Consider the following 18,643-nt stretch of genomic DNA (forward strand, 5'->3'; position numbering starts at 1 on the left):
GGAGTCGAGCTGGAGCCGGAGCACGCGGATGTAACGCCACTTCCGATTGGTTGAGGTTTCCCAGTGATTATGTCTAACCTGTTCAGATTGGACGGCTCTGGGTGGGCGGTGCTGTACGCGGCAATTCATTGATATAGCCTACAGCTGGTGGCTACGGCTTCGCCACTCGGAGTGAAAGGGGCGAAGAAAGTGACGAGGGCTTGATGTAGGGGGGTTCTCAAGAAGGCTCGAGAATTGTTTTACTACCGTATTTATGTTTTTTTAAAACAACAGAGTGGCACACCAAAGATTTACAGAAGACACAGCCAAAATGCTCTGCCACGTTACTCGTCCGGATTCGGTGGTGATGGAAGTGGAAGTTGATGCGAAGGCGAACGGTGAAGACTGTCTGAATAAGGTAGGCTGAGGAGGTGGAGGAGCCCAATACACACCACGTTTTCTTGTTATATTGTGTTACATTTTAAAGCACAATAGTGTCGCGGAAAGGCGTCGGCAACAGTGTTTCGTCTGTGTGACGAAAACTTACAATGTTTCAAGTCCTTAACTTTACCACGTCTCTTTAATTCCTTACGACTAGAACACGTTGTAAAATAAAACAATTGACGAGTAAAAGAGGTTTTAAAAAGTCGTTGACGAGTTGCATATTCAACGTGAACCAGGACATCAACAACAAAACTGCCGCTACATCTTCCTCATTGTCGCGCGCATGGGAGTGAGGAAACAAAATGTTCTGCTGACCAAAACGTAGCCTACAGGGGGGAAGAAAAAAAGACACATGTCATGTATTTGTAACAACGATACCAGAAACATGTCGGTTCACATCTGAAACATCTGACTTGTGCAAGGAAACTTCTGAGACACTGGTGGGAAACTGTCCGTCCGTCGCCTCTACCTGCACGGCTTAAGTCAGAGGCAGATGGCTTTGTCAAGGTTACTCGAGTTCATTCCTCTGCCTTCGCTCAGACTCAAACTGAAACTTCCGAGATACTCAGAGATCCCCTCTCTGAAGTGGACAACAGGGCGGCATGGGAACTTTTTTCTCCCTCTTTAATCTGTAGCCTCGAGTTGTTTTTTACTCTTCCTCTAATACGGCTATTTTATATGCAAGGCGTAATCCCAATGCCTTGGGTATGAATGAGTTTTATCTCAGCCTCCGGGCTCCCTGCAGACGTTCACCAGTAGTTATGTAATAACCCCATGGCCGCTGCCGCTCAAGGGGGGCAGGGGATTGTGGGTTTGATGAGCCCCTTTACCCCCGAGAGAGCCTCACAAGTTTACTCCTATCCCATCGTGAGCTGTGGAATATTGATGGGTTTTTATCTGTGAGGGTAGCGCTGGGGCAGCAGAAATCCAAATGAACCAAGTGATAAAAGCACTTTTCTTTCCTTACTCTTGTGCAGATTGTCTTGTGAAAACTATTGATTCCTGCTGAATAAGTCCTTTGGTTCTTACCACCTTCCACTGGGAGAGGATAAACCCACTGTGGATAGTCTTATTCAAGGACATCCAAGTCTGCTGACAAAAGTCAAATGTTAGGTGGCCCCTGTGCTCTTTGTGCTTTATAATGTAATGCTGCCAGTGGGAACTGTAAAGCTTTAATGTGTCCCCTATTACTCTTTTCAACACAGCCGGTTTTCAGATCCCTCTGAAATAACACTGGCTAAAATCGACCCTTGTTTTCATCTCTTTTACAGGTTTGTCGGAAGTTGGGCATAATTGAAGTGGACTACTTTGGACTGCAGTTCACGGGCAGCAAGGGCGAGAACCTGTGGCTGAATCTGAGGAATCGAATCTGCCAGCAGATGGATAATGTGACGCCGTGTCGACTGAGGCTGCGGGTCAAGTTCTTTGTGGAGCCTCATCTCATTCTGCAGGAACAGACACGGTATGTTTACCAACCCCACGTGCTTATGAGTGCACACCGTGTGCAGATCTGCTGCTGTGTGAAATTCATCAGCTTGTCACTAGCTCGGCACATTCAAATTAGATGTGATCTGTAATTTCATTTAAAATCTGTTTATTTCCATATGTCGGCATGCAGCAAGCACTGAGGAACACGTGCTGGAAAAAACAAAGCCGACCCTTAGCGAGCTCCCAGAGCATAATCTGATCACTTTGTTTCCAACACAGTGGAATGCCCTGTAGTAACCTCTTCTCTCAGCTCTTCCGGGGTTACTATAGGTCATTTTGGTTGAACGCCAAGCAGGAAATGTGATCCAGCAGCTCTGGGGGCTATGAGTTGCTCTGTGGCTGCCCCCAGGGACCCTCTGTGTGACAGCCTGGACCTCTGTCACTGCCCCCATTCAACTCGAAATAACTTTTGTTGTCCCTGTTGTTTTTCTTTTTTTGTCTGGATTGTTTTGCGACCACTGTCTGAACAAAAGCGCAGCCCTCGGTTTGACATTTGTGCAGATGCTGTTTAGAAAATGTGCGCCGGGTTGTCGGGTAGGTTTTGTTTTCAGATGAACATGTCATTATGAGTCACTGTTGCATCTGGTTTTAATGGTGATGTTTTATTGAAGGAGGATAGATTTTTGAATTTCATGTGTGCTTTATGCGATTTCTAGTTCCATGTGTCTGAAGTATCATTGCTTCATCAACATTTTAGAAACACAATAGTTCACTATTTCAAATAACATTTCATCGTGACATTTTTCCTCTGCTGTCTCTCCTCCTCCGCCGTATTTAAACAAAAAAGCTCCTTGTCAGAAGGGCACAACAAGCCTGTACAAGTCTAGATCCTGACTCAGTATTCCTCATCCCCAGTTCGTTTGAAGTTATAATTAGAAAGTGCATCTTCAGCCCTCGGAACCTGCCCATGAAACTTGTTTCACACGCAGCATCTAGCGTGATAGTGCAGATCTTACAATCTCTCCAGGCGGTGTCATGAGTGTTTGGTACTGCAGGATTGGATCTATGGCTCTGGAACGAGGGCACACCAGAGGGGAAATCTGTTTGGGGTCTTATTCAAAAAAAAAAAAAAGAGAAAAGCTGTGCCACACTGCTCCTCTGTCTTGCACACACAGCACGCCTCCGGAGCTGTTCATTAAACAGACATGTGTCTGCCTTGGCCAGCATTTGTTGGGCATTCCAGTAAGCTACCGGTTTCTCCCCAGTTCACCCACTGACTCACCATCAGCTCTTTGTCACTCCCTCATCAAAAGGAAAGACATTAACTGTGCTTTCTTCAATAGTGTCTTTTTCCATCTCAATCAGATATAAAATGTCCCTGCTCGCACTTCCGCTCTATCTCTCTAACCCCCCCCCCACACACACAGACACACTGGTCCATATTTGGCAGCCTTTGAAGAAGAAAGTGAAAGGCAACGGGGGTGAGAGAGGGCGAGCGTGGAGGACACTTGGCTGCCTGCGCTCTGACCTCAACTAGATTAGCAGGGGTTATCAACAGATGGCTGGCGTTGGGTGGGGGAGACGGGGGGGTCACAGGGTTGTGAAAAAAAAGGTGAGATAAAGACGTGAGGTGGCAGGCAAGGGTATGCGGGGTTGCCGTTATTAAATACTTGCACATGGCACACACCTCCATGCTGTCAAGTTGTGTGTTTAATTTTGGCTTGGCCTTGATGCCTTCCATCTGCTCACATGTGATATAATTTAAGTGGTGGGAGAGACAACACTGAGATCAGTTTTTAGAGATGAGGTGGAGATGCTGACAGTGTCAACATAGTAGAAGGATTTTTGGGGGCCAGTAGTTCTGGGAAATTAACATTACTGAATTCACAAGAGTTGTGAAAATGCAGACTATTTTTCTGTAAAGAAGTCGTGTTTAATGTTTTTAATGTTTTCATGGTTAACTGAAAATGTGGTATTCTAACTATTCTATATAATAGTTTTCTTTATTTTGTGAATCAGATTTGTGCTTTTACGACCTGTGAGGATGCCATACACTCATTTCTTGCGCTGTCACCTTTGACCTACTTAGGCTACCACGCATCACACACCCTGTTCTGTTCTGTCTGCAGGCACAGAAAACAGTCAGCTTTTACAGTTTTGTTTCTTGTATGCCTGTAGGCCTTTCCTTGAATGGACAGATCTTCATAACTAATTTTAGGAATGTGTGAAATTTTATGTCTGCAGATTTTTTTATTTTTTGTGAAATTAGCTAATAGCTATGCAGTATGGTTTCTGCATTTACAATGAAAACACAGTGAACCTATTTAGAATGTTATTGAAAACTTAAGCCCCTTGACACACTCACAGAAACATACTGTGTTGTTTTTCAAAGTAAGTCAGTAATTAGCAAGTGCATGTGGGTTGGCATAAATGTTAAGAGGCAAAAAACTAGCTAGAGACAGCAGATGAACATTGGCCTTTAGGCTAACTGGCTCATTTCCAGTCTTTTTTCTTTTGATTAATGAGCACTGTCCCATCAAGTAAAGTTAAAAAAAAAAAGGTCTTCATGGTACAAAAACTCTCGGCTGAGATGAGGGGTGGGCCTCTTCCACGTTGATGTTATAGGCCTTATTACATAACATGCAGTGGACTGAGCGTGCACAGAGCAGCTTATATAAGCTGCTGCTCTGCTGCCACGTAAAGCCTAGCAGGTCATTCTGGTGTTCTTGCTCACATCCAGCCAACTATTGGGATTCTTTGTGTGAATTCATTTTCTTTTTGCAGCAGGGTCTACTTGTGCAAGAAAATTTTCTGAAAACATCCAGACGGAAAGATGTATCTTAGTGTCTAAACATCAAAGTTGGTGCTGGCTGATTTTCTTACAATCAGTAATTGGTCACACATTAAAACCTTTATTATTGCACCAGCAATGTGCAGGCCACATCTGTTTGAGCTGAACGGTGTAAATTTGGTTTCATTCTGTGGCAGCAGTGTCCTCAGCTTTAAAAACTAATTTCGTTTTTATAAATCTCATTCCTTAGTTTCTCACTTTGCCTTCTCTCCCCCAGCCTTGTTTTTAAGAATTAAGTATTTCCCAGCTCACTTTGCAAATAGGGCACTTTTTGTAAATGGGTAAAATTGGCTCTTGGGGTAACTCCATTGCTTCTCTGAGCTTCTATTTTGAGCAGGAGATGGTGCTTGTACTGGGCTGTTCAAACCTTCCAGTGATTTGTGATAGTTTTGCACTAAAGCTGCTTAGTCTTTTTTCATGGCAATGAAAAAATAGAAGCAGTTCCTCAAAATAAAGTTGTTTAGAAGATATCATCTTACACATATCTGTATTTCCATGACGTCTCACTGATGTGGTGTTACTACAGGAAACTTTGGTTTAAGAGATACTAAGCCAACGGCCTCAACAACAGTGTGTCTTATCTGCATCATTTAACACTGTTTGCTGGGGGGGTTTCTGGTTTAAATATATGAATGTTTCCCCTTCATTAGTTGCTGTATTTAGCATTCTGATCAGGCAAATGTTGGATGCCCTCAAAGGGCAGAGCTATTAGCACAGGCTTTATCAGAGGTCTTGATTGTTAACCTGCTTACCCCCCTTTGAGGCTGAGCTTATGTTTAACTTAAATCCAAACCAAAATCCAAATGACTTTTAAGCCCAGGAGATTAATTTTAATCATTATGTCTTTTAATAATTATCTCCCAGGATATTTACATGCAAGTTTACTAGACAAACTGTCCAACTGTAAGGACTATGCTCTCTTTACATCATCACTCTGTGCCTGCACCTTTTTATATAAGCACTCCAAATGTTTGTCATGGGGGAATGCATTTGCCCCCCTTGTCTATGACAGGCTATTGATCTGTACAGGGTTTTTCCTACCTTTCCTCCAGTGCATGGTGGGATGGCTTCCAACTCTCTGTAGTGTTTGTGGAACGGATAAACTGAGAAACCTCTTGCCAAAAAAAAAAAAGTGCAAACACATTTACATCAGACTTCGGTCATACATTGCATAAGCATTTAAAAGCACAGTAAACGTTTTAACTTGACTGACTGCAGTTTGGACTTGCATTAGTTCACCCATGATGCAGTATCACAGCAGTTTCTCTGACTGAATGCCTGTACCACCTCTGTGACTAAATGTTTCCAAAAACAAGTTGAAGTAATTTATTCAGGTCACACACAAGTTATCATTTTTAGCTCACTGGCAGGGTACAGAGACAATCAAGTCAAACATCACACAAGATGCTTGTGGTTCCTGAAGCGTTCAAAAACACCACTAAAGCTTTTAAGGGCATGCTCTACCACCAGTAATAAGTCACTTGTACTGCTTGAGAGTCTCTTTCCACCTTCATTTGTTGTGCTCTTGAGTAACCTAGCCCTGGTTTGCACTGTTTGAAGTCATAATGTACGAACGACACTTGCCTAAGAATGGCAGATTTATTCATTTGGCAGCTGAATTTAGGATTGAAGCTGGGCTTTAATCACTATTTTACCATCTAGTACAGGGCAACAGCCTGTAATCCAAGGCATTTAGCATACAAACGGCTTCATTGTTTTATTGCTGTAGCTTTCAGTTCTGCTCAGCACAGAGCAAAGGCATCTATTTAATTCTCGCTATTATTGTTGTGCAAGTCTCTCCTAATTGCTACACAATTAAAACTTCACTAAGTGTCCAACTTTCCTCTCAGCCCACACCTTCGAAGATCTTGAACAGAGTTTACTATAGGTCATTGACAGCTAGTAACCCCACAGCACACGCAGCTTCTGGCAGTATGTTATTTGACTAGCTTACAAGCCACATTGTTGAGAGCCCAACCGATGAGGTCTGAAACTCCACTGGTGATTGGCTGAGCGAGTTGCAGTCTCCAGGCAGAGGTGTTAGGTTTCAGCTTGTGGGGACGTTTTGTTCTTCTGGGTAGTGAACCGGCTGACATTCTGCCTTCTGGGGGAACAGACACTGGGATGGGGGAGAAAAAAATTAAAATGAGACCGGTTTTATAGATGGGCGGAACAAACTGGAGACAGTCTAGGCAACTTGGTTCCCTCTGTTATTTGAAAAGATTCAACTGTTCATTTTTGCCAGTACATTTTAAAACTTGTAAAGATTGGCCAACTAGGAGAATATATTCCGAAAACTTAAAAATTAAGAGCACAGACATTGCATGTTGGGATATTTTTGTTTTTAAAATACATTGGGTCAAAGACAGGGTAGAACAAATCAGGTGAAAAAACTTGAGTCATCATCCCGATCCCCTTAGTTCAGCTCTGCAGCCAGTGACCTATTTTCAGATATTCTTTGTAGGTCTTGAGGCCTGCTTTAATTGAATTATTCCAGCCAGGCAATCAAGTATACAAACATTCCCGCAGCACCCCACCACCACCACCACCTCACCCACAACCACTGTTTTGAATTGCAGTTTATTTCTCCTGTATTCTGTTGGCATTCACAGAGGTATTAGATTGTCAATGAGAAAACCTCTTAATGCTTTCCTATCTTATCTATGAAGGACAAAGCAATGAAGAGGTGTATCCAATGTAATACAGGGGATGTAGGCCAGGAGACTTGGGTCTCGGCACAGACTTCCTGGCATTCAGTCTGTGTCTGGTGTGTTAGTGGGGGCCAGTCTAAAGAACAAGGCAATGACTCAAGTCTTTTGTTTTGTTTTTGTTTTTTTAGAAGAGGGCTTCACAGATGACTCTGTAATGATGCAAATGTGTCTGGATAGTGATGCGTATTGGTCCATGACATGGTGGACCAAACGAGCTGAATCATACAAAGCAGCGGGTCAAGCTGCTGATGGTGACTCTGATGCATCCTGGCAATCTGTCGCAGCAAGAGACAAAGTAAAGTCCAGTCGTTCTCTCCAGCCCAGTCACTCACACAGAAGTCAAAGTGAATTAAACTCCATCCTCTGCCCGGATGCCCTTTGGTTGAACATGCTAGTCATTTATACATTCTTTGTCTCTTGTCAGGCGCTCTTTGGTCACAGGCCTGTGTAACCCTGTTGGGTTTGTAAAGCTAATGGCTTCCTTTTTCTTATTCTCGTTTTTGTTTTTTTTAATACAGTGCTCTGACACATCAGTTTGCACCAGTTTCAGATGTTTTGCCTGCTCAGGAAATATTTCAAAAATGGCTGCTGTGCAAGAAAATTGTGGAAGTCTTCTTCAATTTCATCTAGCCTAGCCTATCCCAACAAATCAGCCTCAAACACCATGTCAAAGCCAACGTATGTGGATTTATGTACTCGTGTTTCTCCCATGCACCGACTGTAAGATAGACCTTGACAGGTGCTGAGGCAGCACATCACCACCTGAGCAGGCTGATCCTAGGACAGTCGTCTGAGAAGCTGTCGGCTTAACATACACAACAAGCAGGCATAGATAGAAGTACAAGAAAACACATTGGTAAATAGTTTCTAGAATATCCAGATGGTGTTGGAAATGTCAACAAAACATTTGCAACAAGTTCTTAGTGCCGAAAAAACCCGAAACAGAAACGGTGAGAATTTATGACCATAGAATGTCAGCGTCATGTTTTCATGGTGTTTGACAGCGTGCATATCTGATGCATCTCATTCGCCCTCTGGGCAGTCAAGCAGGAACAGATAGCATGAACTGTAGTTACCTCTGTGGCAGCCTTGCCAACCTGTTCTTCTTTTCCAGTGTGTAATGGGTGTTTTCCTCCACACTGCAGTCAGAGTCATTGGCTTGAGCTCAGCAAAGCATGCACACTTGTTGACACATGTGGTCTGGCTCATATGTGCCACCCATTAGCCAAAAGCTACATACCCAAGACTAGATAGTCACAGATGGTTGGTTAAGTGGGACAGTATTGATGTTCAAGTATTACAACAGGCCTTGACATGTTCTAGATGTTAAATGTCTTGCTCATTTATACAGTGACTTATATTAACCTCTTCCCAATCCCCGCCTGAACTGGAGTAACCTCCGCAGCTTGCCCTATAGTGACTCTTTGTCGGCACCCTGTTACAAACTCCCAGTCAACTCGGCCCTATTGTTTGCATCAGGCAGGTAGCTAACTAGCAGCGCTCCGTCACATGATGCCTGCTGGGCCTGACACAATAGAGTGCAGTGTTTGTGTGTGTGTGCGTTGGAGGGAATGGGATGTTTAACACCATATCAAAGCAGTGTTTGTTATGCCTCAGGCTAGTCAGCCATGGGGCTTCGTTGTTATGGTCTGGCTTGATCAGGGGTGGTGTAAACTGACTTTGTTTGAGTCCCTCATGGTGGCTTTTGCTGCTACGGATGCTTCTTGGAAGGACTGTGAACGTGTGCTGGGCGAGGCGTGTCTGTGTTGTTGCATACTGAAGCGGTTACAATACAACGCATGACGTATCCTGCAACCAGGTGTGCCTGGCTCCCTTAGGAGTCTGGGTTTTTAGTCCCATAAGATCACAGGAAACATCACCTCCAGCTCCCTCACAAGTTCCTTATACTTAGTTCCTATGAGACGTCTCGGCAAGATGCTCCCAATACCTAAACAAAACACAGTGGGTTTATGTAAACTTTTAATAAAAGGGATGTTGTGTGCTACCAACCCCCTCCACTCAAAATGTCCCTCTAAACCCTCTCAAATATCCCGAGGCCACAATGTGACCTGATTTGCACAAATGAAAAAATGTCTCTCTTTGCATCATGCCTCAAAGAGAATGGGTTGCTCTTGGGAAATTTCAGAGCGGAAATAACGAGCAGTTTGAGGCGCAATTTGCTTAAGTCTTAATATGTTGGGGTGTGGTAGGCCAAAAGATTCACAGCAAATTTTCTTCACACATTCAACAGCTACAGGAAGTCAGTGTTTCAGTTTTCGTATTGAATTAGTGAGGTATGTAAAGCAGTGTGTCATCAGTGAGGTTACTTTAGGTCACCTCAATGAGCCTGTCGCACTGAGGCTCGGTGTAGCTTGTTTTTACGCGGGAGGATGTTGGTTGGTGTCAAAATCAAGATGTTAAAACGAAAGAACCCAGGTTCCCAGCAACAGGATGAAAGCTGCTGAACCCGTTCACAGAAGCAGCTGACCTTAATCAGGCTGGGGCTTCAACAATCTTCTTAGGTGTTGCGAGTCTTGCGACAGGTCATCTCACAGAGGGATCTGTCAGGGTTACTTTAGTTCAACGGTCATCATGATGCAAAGAATGAGTCAGCCAGGGTGTTGCTCTTTTTGACGTCTTGTCTCTTGCTGTGAGGAGGAAAGAATTTCCTCACATCTTCTGGTCAAAACAATGGAAAGGCCCTGCTCGCCATGGCTTATTTTTTTGGAGAATTTAGCTGTTTTCCTTGGCCACGCCAGAACTCGGTGTTCTCATTTAACCGTTCAGCCCAAACAATAACAATAGTTGTTTTTTTGACCACTATTAATCTTTTGAAGTATTTTCCCTAACTATCATTTTATAAGCCCACCTCACGAATGGGGAGCGTGGGCTGGGAAAACAAGGTTATTGATAACTGGACTTTTCTTTAATACATTGTGGTTTGATCACCTCTAGCAATGTTGAGAATAAACCACAGAGTAAGAAACCCAGGCAGGATGCTGGTGGTTGCGACTCATATTAAGTCCCATTACTAATTTCAACATTTGCGAGTTGTCACGCAAGAATCAGTACATTACGTCACACAGATGCAACAAAAGCACAATTGCTCATCAAGTGAATAGGTTAAATGCTCCTTAAACTTCCTCTGCTAGAGAAAACTGCGGTTCAGTCCTCTCACATCCCTCTCTCAGCTTCCACATATAGTAAATTCACACTTATAGGAAGTTGTATTGGTGTGTATTTTGAGGAAGAGGTTGGGGAAAAAAATAGAAAGTGGGGTTCTCGTGACAACTGAACAAATGTCACAGTTGTCTTCTTTCTGCTGCAACACACACGCACAAAGACAAACACCTGCTGTCTTTGGTGAAACTCTAGCCTTGTAATGACCACCTGCTCTGCTCAGGCCTGTGTTTGCCTCAGACATCGTGACTCTTCAACCATCACACATGGAGCTCAGCTGTACAGTGAATATGTTTAAAGATCAAAGCAGAGATGGTTTGTGATGGGGCACGAATGGGCAGAAAACTCTTTATGTAGAGGCATGAATTGTTTTGATTAAATGTGCTCACCATCAGACTTCAATTTCAACATGTTCTCATTTCTTTTCTGCCCACCAGACATGTCTTCTTCACGCACGTGAAGGAGGACCTTCATAACGGTCACCTGCGTATGGGCTCGGAACAAGCAGAGGAGCTGAGCGCACTCCTGGCCCAGGCTGAGTTTGGCGACTACAACCAAAACACAGCCCAGTACTGGTACTCGGAGCTGTGTGGAGAGGAGCCCAGCACAGCCACTATGGACAGGTACAACACTCTCCAAGGGGCACGCAAATTAACTGGCAATTGAGAAATAGTTCAGTGCTGAACACAACACCATGACCTGGCCCAGGACCTTTTTGTTCCTGTCTGAATGCAATGAAAACATTTTGCTGACCCGGACATGACTAATGGTGTCGGAGTTTGGGGGTAATTTAGACAAATGAGCATTTCAACAGCCCTTATACGTGCTGGTTAGGATGTTCTGGCCAGTCACTGAACCTCATGACCTTTCCTCCGTCAGCTCTCAGCTCTGCCCCCTCACTATCGCTATGAGGTGGACTCCTGCCTCCCTCAAAGACATGACCAAACATAAATAATGGACCGTGGCCATGAGACAACAATGGTATAACACGTCAGTGTGTGTGTGTCCAAGGAAATGAAAGAAATCAAAATGCTATCTGAAGCAAAAAAGAAAGCTTCACTGATTTGAACTAATAGAAACTGTCTTTTATATTTTGCAGTGTTTTCCTTTATTGTCATGTCTGTGTTTAAGCCAGAGCAACTTTTTTTTTATCTGAGGTGAAAGACCTTTAGATAGAGTACATCAGACACAGCCACAATATGCGTGTGTGTAGTTTGACAGGTAACACAAACACACACACTCAGCATGTGTTTGCAGAGTTCCACTGACAGAACCTCCCACTGTACATCTTGAATGTTTTCTCCGTAAACACAATAAAGTAACACTGTTTCACTGGTGGATTTAGACTTTTTTCTTTTCCAAGCGGTGTCTCTTGCTCTTATGTAAAAGGGAGGGTGGGCTGTTACATGTCTGTGCCCTGGGGCTTTTGGCTCATCATTCAGCCATGCTAGTCCTGCCTTCAACTGTTGGGACTTTGTCCAGAAACTTCTGCAGGGTTTCCATTTTGTAGATAAAGCTTTTTGGAGTGCCTTCTGGAGACATTTGTTGTGCACATGGCACTGCTCCGCAAGTGTTCGCCCTCTTAAATTATACAACATCAAGATCCATCTGCCAGACCTGCTACATTAACCACTTTATCCATGTGTCATGTTGAGCCAGCAGGCACCGCTGTTCATCGCTCCACCTACACTTAACCCCAGCCTCTTATGTATGCAGGATGCACTCCAGCAGCTATTTTCTATACATTTCATAGAATTATGTTCCAACTGTGGATCAATATGGTGTACATATGCAACTATGCATTTCTCACCACAGTCTGGAAGAATTAGGAGGCTTCAGTGGCCAAAAGAAGCACTCAGCTGTGCCGCCTAAACATCGATCTCTTAAGTAGAGTTGTCAGAAACATAGCAGTTTAACATCAGAGCTTTTTGCCCGAAGGTGTTTTCAGCCTCGACTGATAAAACACATTCCAGTCTTACATTTACCTTGTGTGTATAATACACCTGTTACAGTGGGTGTTCCTTGATACAAGATATGTATTATAAAGCTTGTGACAGAAAATGTCCAAAAGAGCAAAATAAACCTGAATGGTTGTCCTCCTCTCCATCTCTTCCTCCTGCAGTATTGTCTCCAGACATAAAGCCCTAGAAGGTTCGAGCCAGGGCTCAGTGGAGTATCAGGCTCTGCAGCTGGTCTCATCTCTGGAGCATTACGGCGTGGAATGGCACTGGGCTCGCGACGCAAATGGACAACGGATGGCCATAGGAGTCGGCCCAGAGGGCATTGCTATTTGCAAGGAGGACTTCAGCTTAGTCAACAGGTATGTTCCACCTACATATGAATCTGTGTATGTTTTAGTGATGGCAGTTCTTATGCTATAACAAAAAGACGAGTTTCGTGCATGTTTTTGTCTTACACAATATTCTTTATGTAACCATTTTCTCCTCCCTTTGTCTTGTTTTAGAATAAGCTATCCTGTCATTCAGATTGCCACCCAGTCAGGCAAAAGCGTGTACTTGACAGTTACCAAGGACACAAATGACAGTGTGGTGCTTCTGTTCAAGCTGATAAGTAACCGAGCAGCCAGCGGTCTGTACCGGGCCATCACAGAGACCCACGCCTTCTACAGGTGAGTGCTAAACACCCTACACTATTTAATCCCAGCTCAGTGGCTCACATGCACTCTAAGGATATATACTGTAGCCATGCAGATGCATTTTATTAGAAGTGGATTCAGACCCTGTAATAACTTTGCATGAAGTCAATAATGCCTTAAATTAGTGGAGACAGTTAGGCAGCCACACACTGTAGCTCACCTCATGTGGTGAGCAAAGATAACAATTAAAATTAATTTGAAGCTCTGCTGCTCAGTTGAGTTTTGTGTTTTCTATATGAGTCTGTCAGCAGTCTTGGCTACAGCTCTTAATCATTGTACCACTATGAACTGCTCGAGAACACACCTCCAAGCCACATCATGTTATGATAATGTGAAGTAGTTTATTGTCCTTCACCAAAAATTAGCAGATTATTATGAGAGGTGAAGAAAAAACTGTTTTAACTTATTCTGCTCCACTTGACAAACTTCCTGAGTTTCTCCCACAGTTGTACACACTGGCCATGACTGCTCCTGTTCCCTTTTTACCCTTTTTTATGGTATAAATACATGCAAAGTGGGACACACAGCCACATAAAACATGTCCTTGACCTGAATGAGTGTTGTTGATGGAAACATGGATTGCACAGGGCAATCTTTAGTGGGCAGAAATGACATTTTCACTTTACAGATGTATTATTTATGTGTGTGTGCGTAAAATTTGCAATGAGCAGGGACAATTCAAATGGCTGAGCTATGAAATTGTTCTCAGTCAAAAAGTACAAAAGATGGCCCTGTCCTTTTTGTTTCAGGGTTGGGTTTTAACCCAGTCTGCAGATTATTTTATTCATTTTTTTTGTACCAAGCATGTCTTTATACTTTATACTAGTGTGTATGGCACTGTAGTAAATGTGCCATGTGACAAGATGAACATCAGGTGGCTAAATAAACAGCCCAAGGAGAAGACTTAATATACTCAGATGAACTCTCCTCAACAGTGACAGAAAAAAAGAAAGTTGTGAAGCAAAGGAGTTGGATTTTAGAGAAATCCATGAGTTGAGGTGGATGATCTAATCAACTTTGGATGTGTTTACTGTCAGAAGTAATCATTTCCTAAAAAAAATTTGTTCATGGATTTTTTTTTCCATTTGCAGGTGTGACACCGTTACAAATGCAGTGATGATGCAGTACAGTCGCGACTTCAAGGGCCACCTCGCCTCCCTCTTCCTCAACGAAAACATCAACCTGGGCAAGAAATATGTTTTTGACATCCGGCGCACTTCCAAGGAAGTGTATGACCACGCCCGACGCGCACTCTACAACTCCGGCGTCGTGGACCTGATGTCCCGCTCCGGCAGCGGGGAACGCTCCTCTCCTTCACGCTCCCCAAGCAGGGACAGCCAGCAGGACGAGGGGCTGGACTGCAGCAGCTGCCAGCAGAGCCGGGCTCTGCAGGAGAGCCTGCAGAAGCTCAGAGAGGCTCTGCTGTGCATGCTGTGCTGCGAGGAGGAGATAGATGCCGCGTTCTGCCCCTGCGGCCATATGGTGTGCTGCCAGACCTGCGCAAATCAGCTTCAGGTGAGGCGCCTCTTCTAAAAACTTTTCTGTGAAAGACTGATGAGTTCATTAGCCTCTGGAGGAGGTGAAGGGAGGATGGGGGGAGGGGGGAGGTCAAGTCTACCTTACAAGTATTATGTCATAAAACTAAATTGGAAAACCAGACACGTTTCCTTTTGTGTTTCGGTTGGTCCCTAGACTTGAGGCATCCCAGCATGCTCTGAGTTTGCACTTATAACGAAAGCTCTTTAATTATACTTTAGTTCCAAGTCCTCATCCTTTTATGGTCTTTTAAGCAACATCTAAAGCTTTGCTTACACTCTGCTGACCTGATTGTCCCTTCACTTAATCAGCTAAATGTTGCCCATCTTTGTGAAAGCAGATGGTGTGTGTGTGAGCGTGAGCGTGTGTGTGTGTGGGTGCACATGCGAGTTTGCCTTTATGAAGGGATTATAGCAGCCAGGCAAATCTCCCTTCCATTAACTCAACTAGGAGACGTGACCCAGCTAATAGACATGTGTGAATGACTCGGTAGAAATTTAAGACAAGAGAAGGAAGGAAAGTTCCCCTGATTTCAGCAAAGCTATGGAAACAGTTTTAAACTTGGCTTGGCCTCTCTACTGTATTCATCATAGTGTCTTAAAATCTTAACAGTGATATTTGTCTAATGACCGAAGTGACACTGACAGCTAATTAGTTTCCTGAATGAGAGAGCTGGTCTTTGTGGTTTTGTTGCATATTCCCTTAGCTTGCACCTGACCTTGCAGGTTTTGTGTTTTGTTATGGGTGTGTGAGCTAAATATGTTTCCACTAAATATGTTTCCAAAATGAAAGGTAATAACACTGTAGTTGGACCACTTCAGACTTGGCTCAAAGCTTTATTTTTCTGTCGTGTTATCACATCCAACCAGAGCTAACATGAAATTAGCCTTTGTTTATTTTCTGATGGTGAGCTGTTATTCAGTTGTGTAACACCAGTGCACAACGTGCTTCATCCTCTTCCTTTTCTTTTCCTCTCAGCTGTGTCCTGTGTGTCGATCGGAGGTGGAGCATGTGCAGCATGTCTACCTGCCCACCTGCACCAGCCTGCTGAACCTCACGCTGACCGACAACCACAAACACCACAGCAGCATCCCGGCGCCCATCCACAGAGACACGGCCTCCCCTCACACCTGCTCTACCACCGAGTACGAACAGAAGATCTACCACACATAAAGACGACTCCCACTAAAGCCACCAAACTCCATTACAAACACTTTAAAGCGAGACCAGCCAGATGACGGTTTTATAAAGAAGGAACATTTCTCGTCCCTCTGTGTTTCCTGCCTGGAGCTACCAAACATGGAAACTCTGAACATAATCAAAGATCAACACACTCGAACCACTCCCTCAACTTGTGTGTTAGTTTGTGTGTGTTTAATATTTATTTCTCTTTGTCACTTCGGACTGTCAGTTTTCTGGTTGGTTTTGAATAGTATTTGTTTTTCTGTGCATCATTCTGTCCAAACCTTGTTTGTTTTAAACAGATTTATCCCCTGCCACAACATGATTTTAGATTTAGCTCTTATGTCCTTGTTTGTTAAATTATTGCATCAGTTGACCTGATACACAATAGAAACATTCTTTTATTTTTTAATTATGCTTTTGAATTTGATGTTTTGCTTGTTTTTCTTTGGTCCATATCAGGCTCCAAGCCTCACAACCCAAACCATATGACGAACTGTGTTTTACAAAAGCTAAACACTGTACATAATGGTTGACTGTTTGTTTGTTTGTTTTTTGTTTTTTTTTCATTTACAAAGCATCCTGAAATTTTAAAACTTCTGTTTGAGAACTGAATTTTATGGTGTAACAGAGTGAAATGCAGTTTTTTTTATATATTTTATTTCTTGTTTGTTTTTTCATGTTCCGTGTGTTTCATGCCAATGAGGCTGTATTTAGAGGCTAAGCAGCTGCTCTGGGTGTAGCACTGCATCGTTCAACACAACAGCTCCTTCTAGTCTCGGGGTCGAGTGGGGGTCTTGAAGGTTTTCTTTAGCCCACCAGAACTGTATCTTACTGACACTCCCTCAACCTCTCACACCTCGAAACGGGTTTTGATGATTAACTGCCACTTTGTCCAAAACAACAAGCTTGGTTTGATAAGCTGCTGCACCTTTTTACATATGTGTCTCCATGCCAACAGAAAAGTAGAAAATTAAGAGCACCGAAGAGCTGTTTCTTAGCAGACACAGAGCTGCAGTTATTTATGGGAAAAAAATAGGATTTTGACCAGAAGCAGCTGCTTCCTCTGAAAACTTCAGCTATAAATTTCATCTCTGGGTGTACTAGTGACTTCCTTTTGATATTTTAAAGGGTACTAGGAGATCTGCCAGTGCAATACTTGCTTGCTTTTTGAAAAGCTTCTCACTTTCAAGTTTTATTTAATTTCAAAGACTATTGAAAAAGTTGAAAAACAAACAAAAGAAAAATACATTGTCACTTTATCACGGAGGTTTTCCATGTGTCTGTAGGGGGTTTGGCCTTAATGTAGCAGCAACACTGTTTATTATAAACCTTTCACAGACTTTTTTTTTTCCTGGCACGAAAAGGAAAACTGTTTCTTTTAATGCTGATTCAATTAAGCTCAGTCTCTGCAGGGGAAGGACTTTTTTTTCCCCATGTTGTACAAGTAGCGATTTGTTTCTGTTTTCTGAAGCAAAAGCCACTATGCTCTGTAAAATAACTATTTAGAATGGTATCCTTTTTTATATATTCTGCTTTTAACAAAGGAGAAAGTATTAATAAAGTTGTTTTTTAAAAACAAACACCCTGGAGATGTGGACAATCGTCTGTGTGCATCAAAGGTATTCAGAAAAAAACCAAATGAGTTTTGAGAACTGTGCTACACTCACTGTACTACTAGACTTGTCAAGGTCCCATCACTGTTTTAATGGAAATGAGATGGTTGTGGGGTCACAGTGGGTCAGTGAAAGGAATTATTGAATATTCAGAACTAACAAATCTAAAACGGAGTGTATCAGAAAAAGAAAAAAATTTGACAGCTGCCCACAAAGCATGTCCTCTGCAGCCACAACCTGTGATCAAGGTTTTATGAGGTAACAAACCAAAAAGGTTGGAAACAACTGCACAAGGCTGATAAGCCATCAGCCATTTACCTCATAACACTGAGGCATTCATAAGATCAGACCTTTGTTCCGAGGGGCAGATTTACTGACAATGACTGGAAAGTTTTACACGGCGAAGCCACGTGGAAGTCCCTTAAATTAGACCAATGTTAACATCAGTCATGAGACTTGTTTCTGGTTTGACTCAGAAAATTTACCAAGAATAAAACAGGGAACCTGCTGTGTTTAAAATAATCAGGGCCCAGACATTTCTGATAAGACATGCTAGGAAGACTAAGGGTGAAAAACAGTTTCTTTAGGACCTGTGATGCTGTGTGAGGTGGATACCTGCCATGGCCTAAGTCATCAGCGTCTACAGCACCCCAGGTGGATATAACACTAAAAGGTCAGTGCATCGTTTGTCACTGTCAGGCTGGGAAAAGCGAGCTGAAGGCTGCACAGTCTGTGGTGCAGAGACGCTCTCTGTGTTGATGAGAAACGACAAGCTCCACTGGACTGTGATTCCAAAGTCTGAAAACAAGAGTTTAGAACAGCAGCTATTTATTAGTCTGACTTTATCCCTTCTCTGAACCCCCTCTGTTTCCCCCCACGACCTTCTGCGTGAGAATGTTTTTTCTTCTTTCTCTCCCCTCTTATCTATTTTTCTCTTCCTCAAGCCTCGCTGCCATCAAATGAACTTCAAGGACACCGATGACAGTCAGCGGGGGGAGGGGGAGGGCAGGTATGGGTAAGGGTGGGGTAGCCATGCGGAACTCTGGTGTTTTTGTAGGTT

At 43.3% G+C, this 18,643-nt stretch overlaps 2 protein-coding genes across 2 annotated transcripts in view; both read left to right on the forward strand.

Annotated features, from left to right (window-relative positions):
* Positions 1–18,643, forward strand: part of gmpr (guanosine monophosphate reductase) — a 65,751-nt gene that overhangs the window by 35,541 nt on the left and 11,567 nt on the right. The window lies entirely within an intron of this gene.
* mylipa (myosin regulatory light chain interacting protein a) lies at positions 139–17,493 on the forward strand. Its single transcript, XM_083982754.1, has 7 exons — positions 139–397; positions 1,695–1,885; positions 11,031–11,216; positions 12,716–12,913; positions 13,058–13,222; positions 14,341–14,764; positions 15,764–17,493. Exons 1-7 carry the CDS (start codon positions 311–313, stop codon positions 15,956–15,958), a joined length of 1,446 nt encoding a protein of 481 aa, XP_083838880.1. The 5' UTR covers positions 139–310; the 3' UTR covers positions 15,959–17,493.

This window comes from Trachurus trachurus (genome assembly GCF_905171665.1).
Source record: "Trachurus trachurus genome assembly, chromosome: 11".
Taxonomy (NCBI): domain Eukaryota; kingdom Metazoa; phylum Chordata; class Actinopteri; order Carangiformes; family Carangidae; genus Trachurus; species Trachurus trachurus.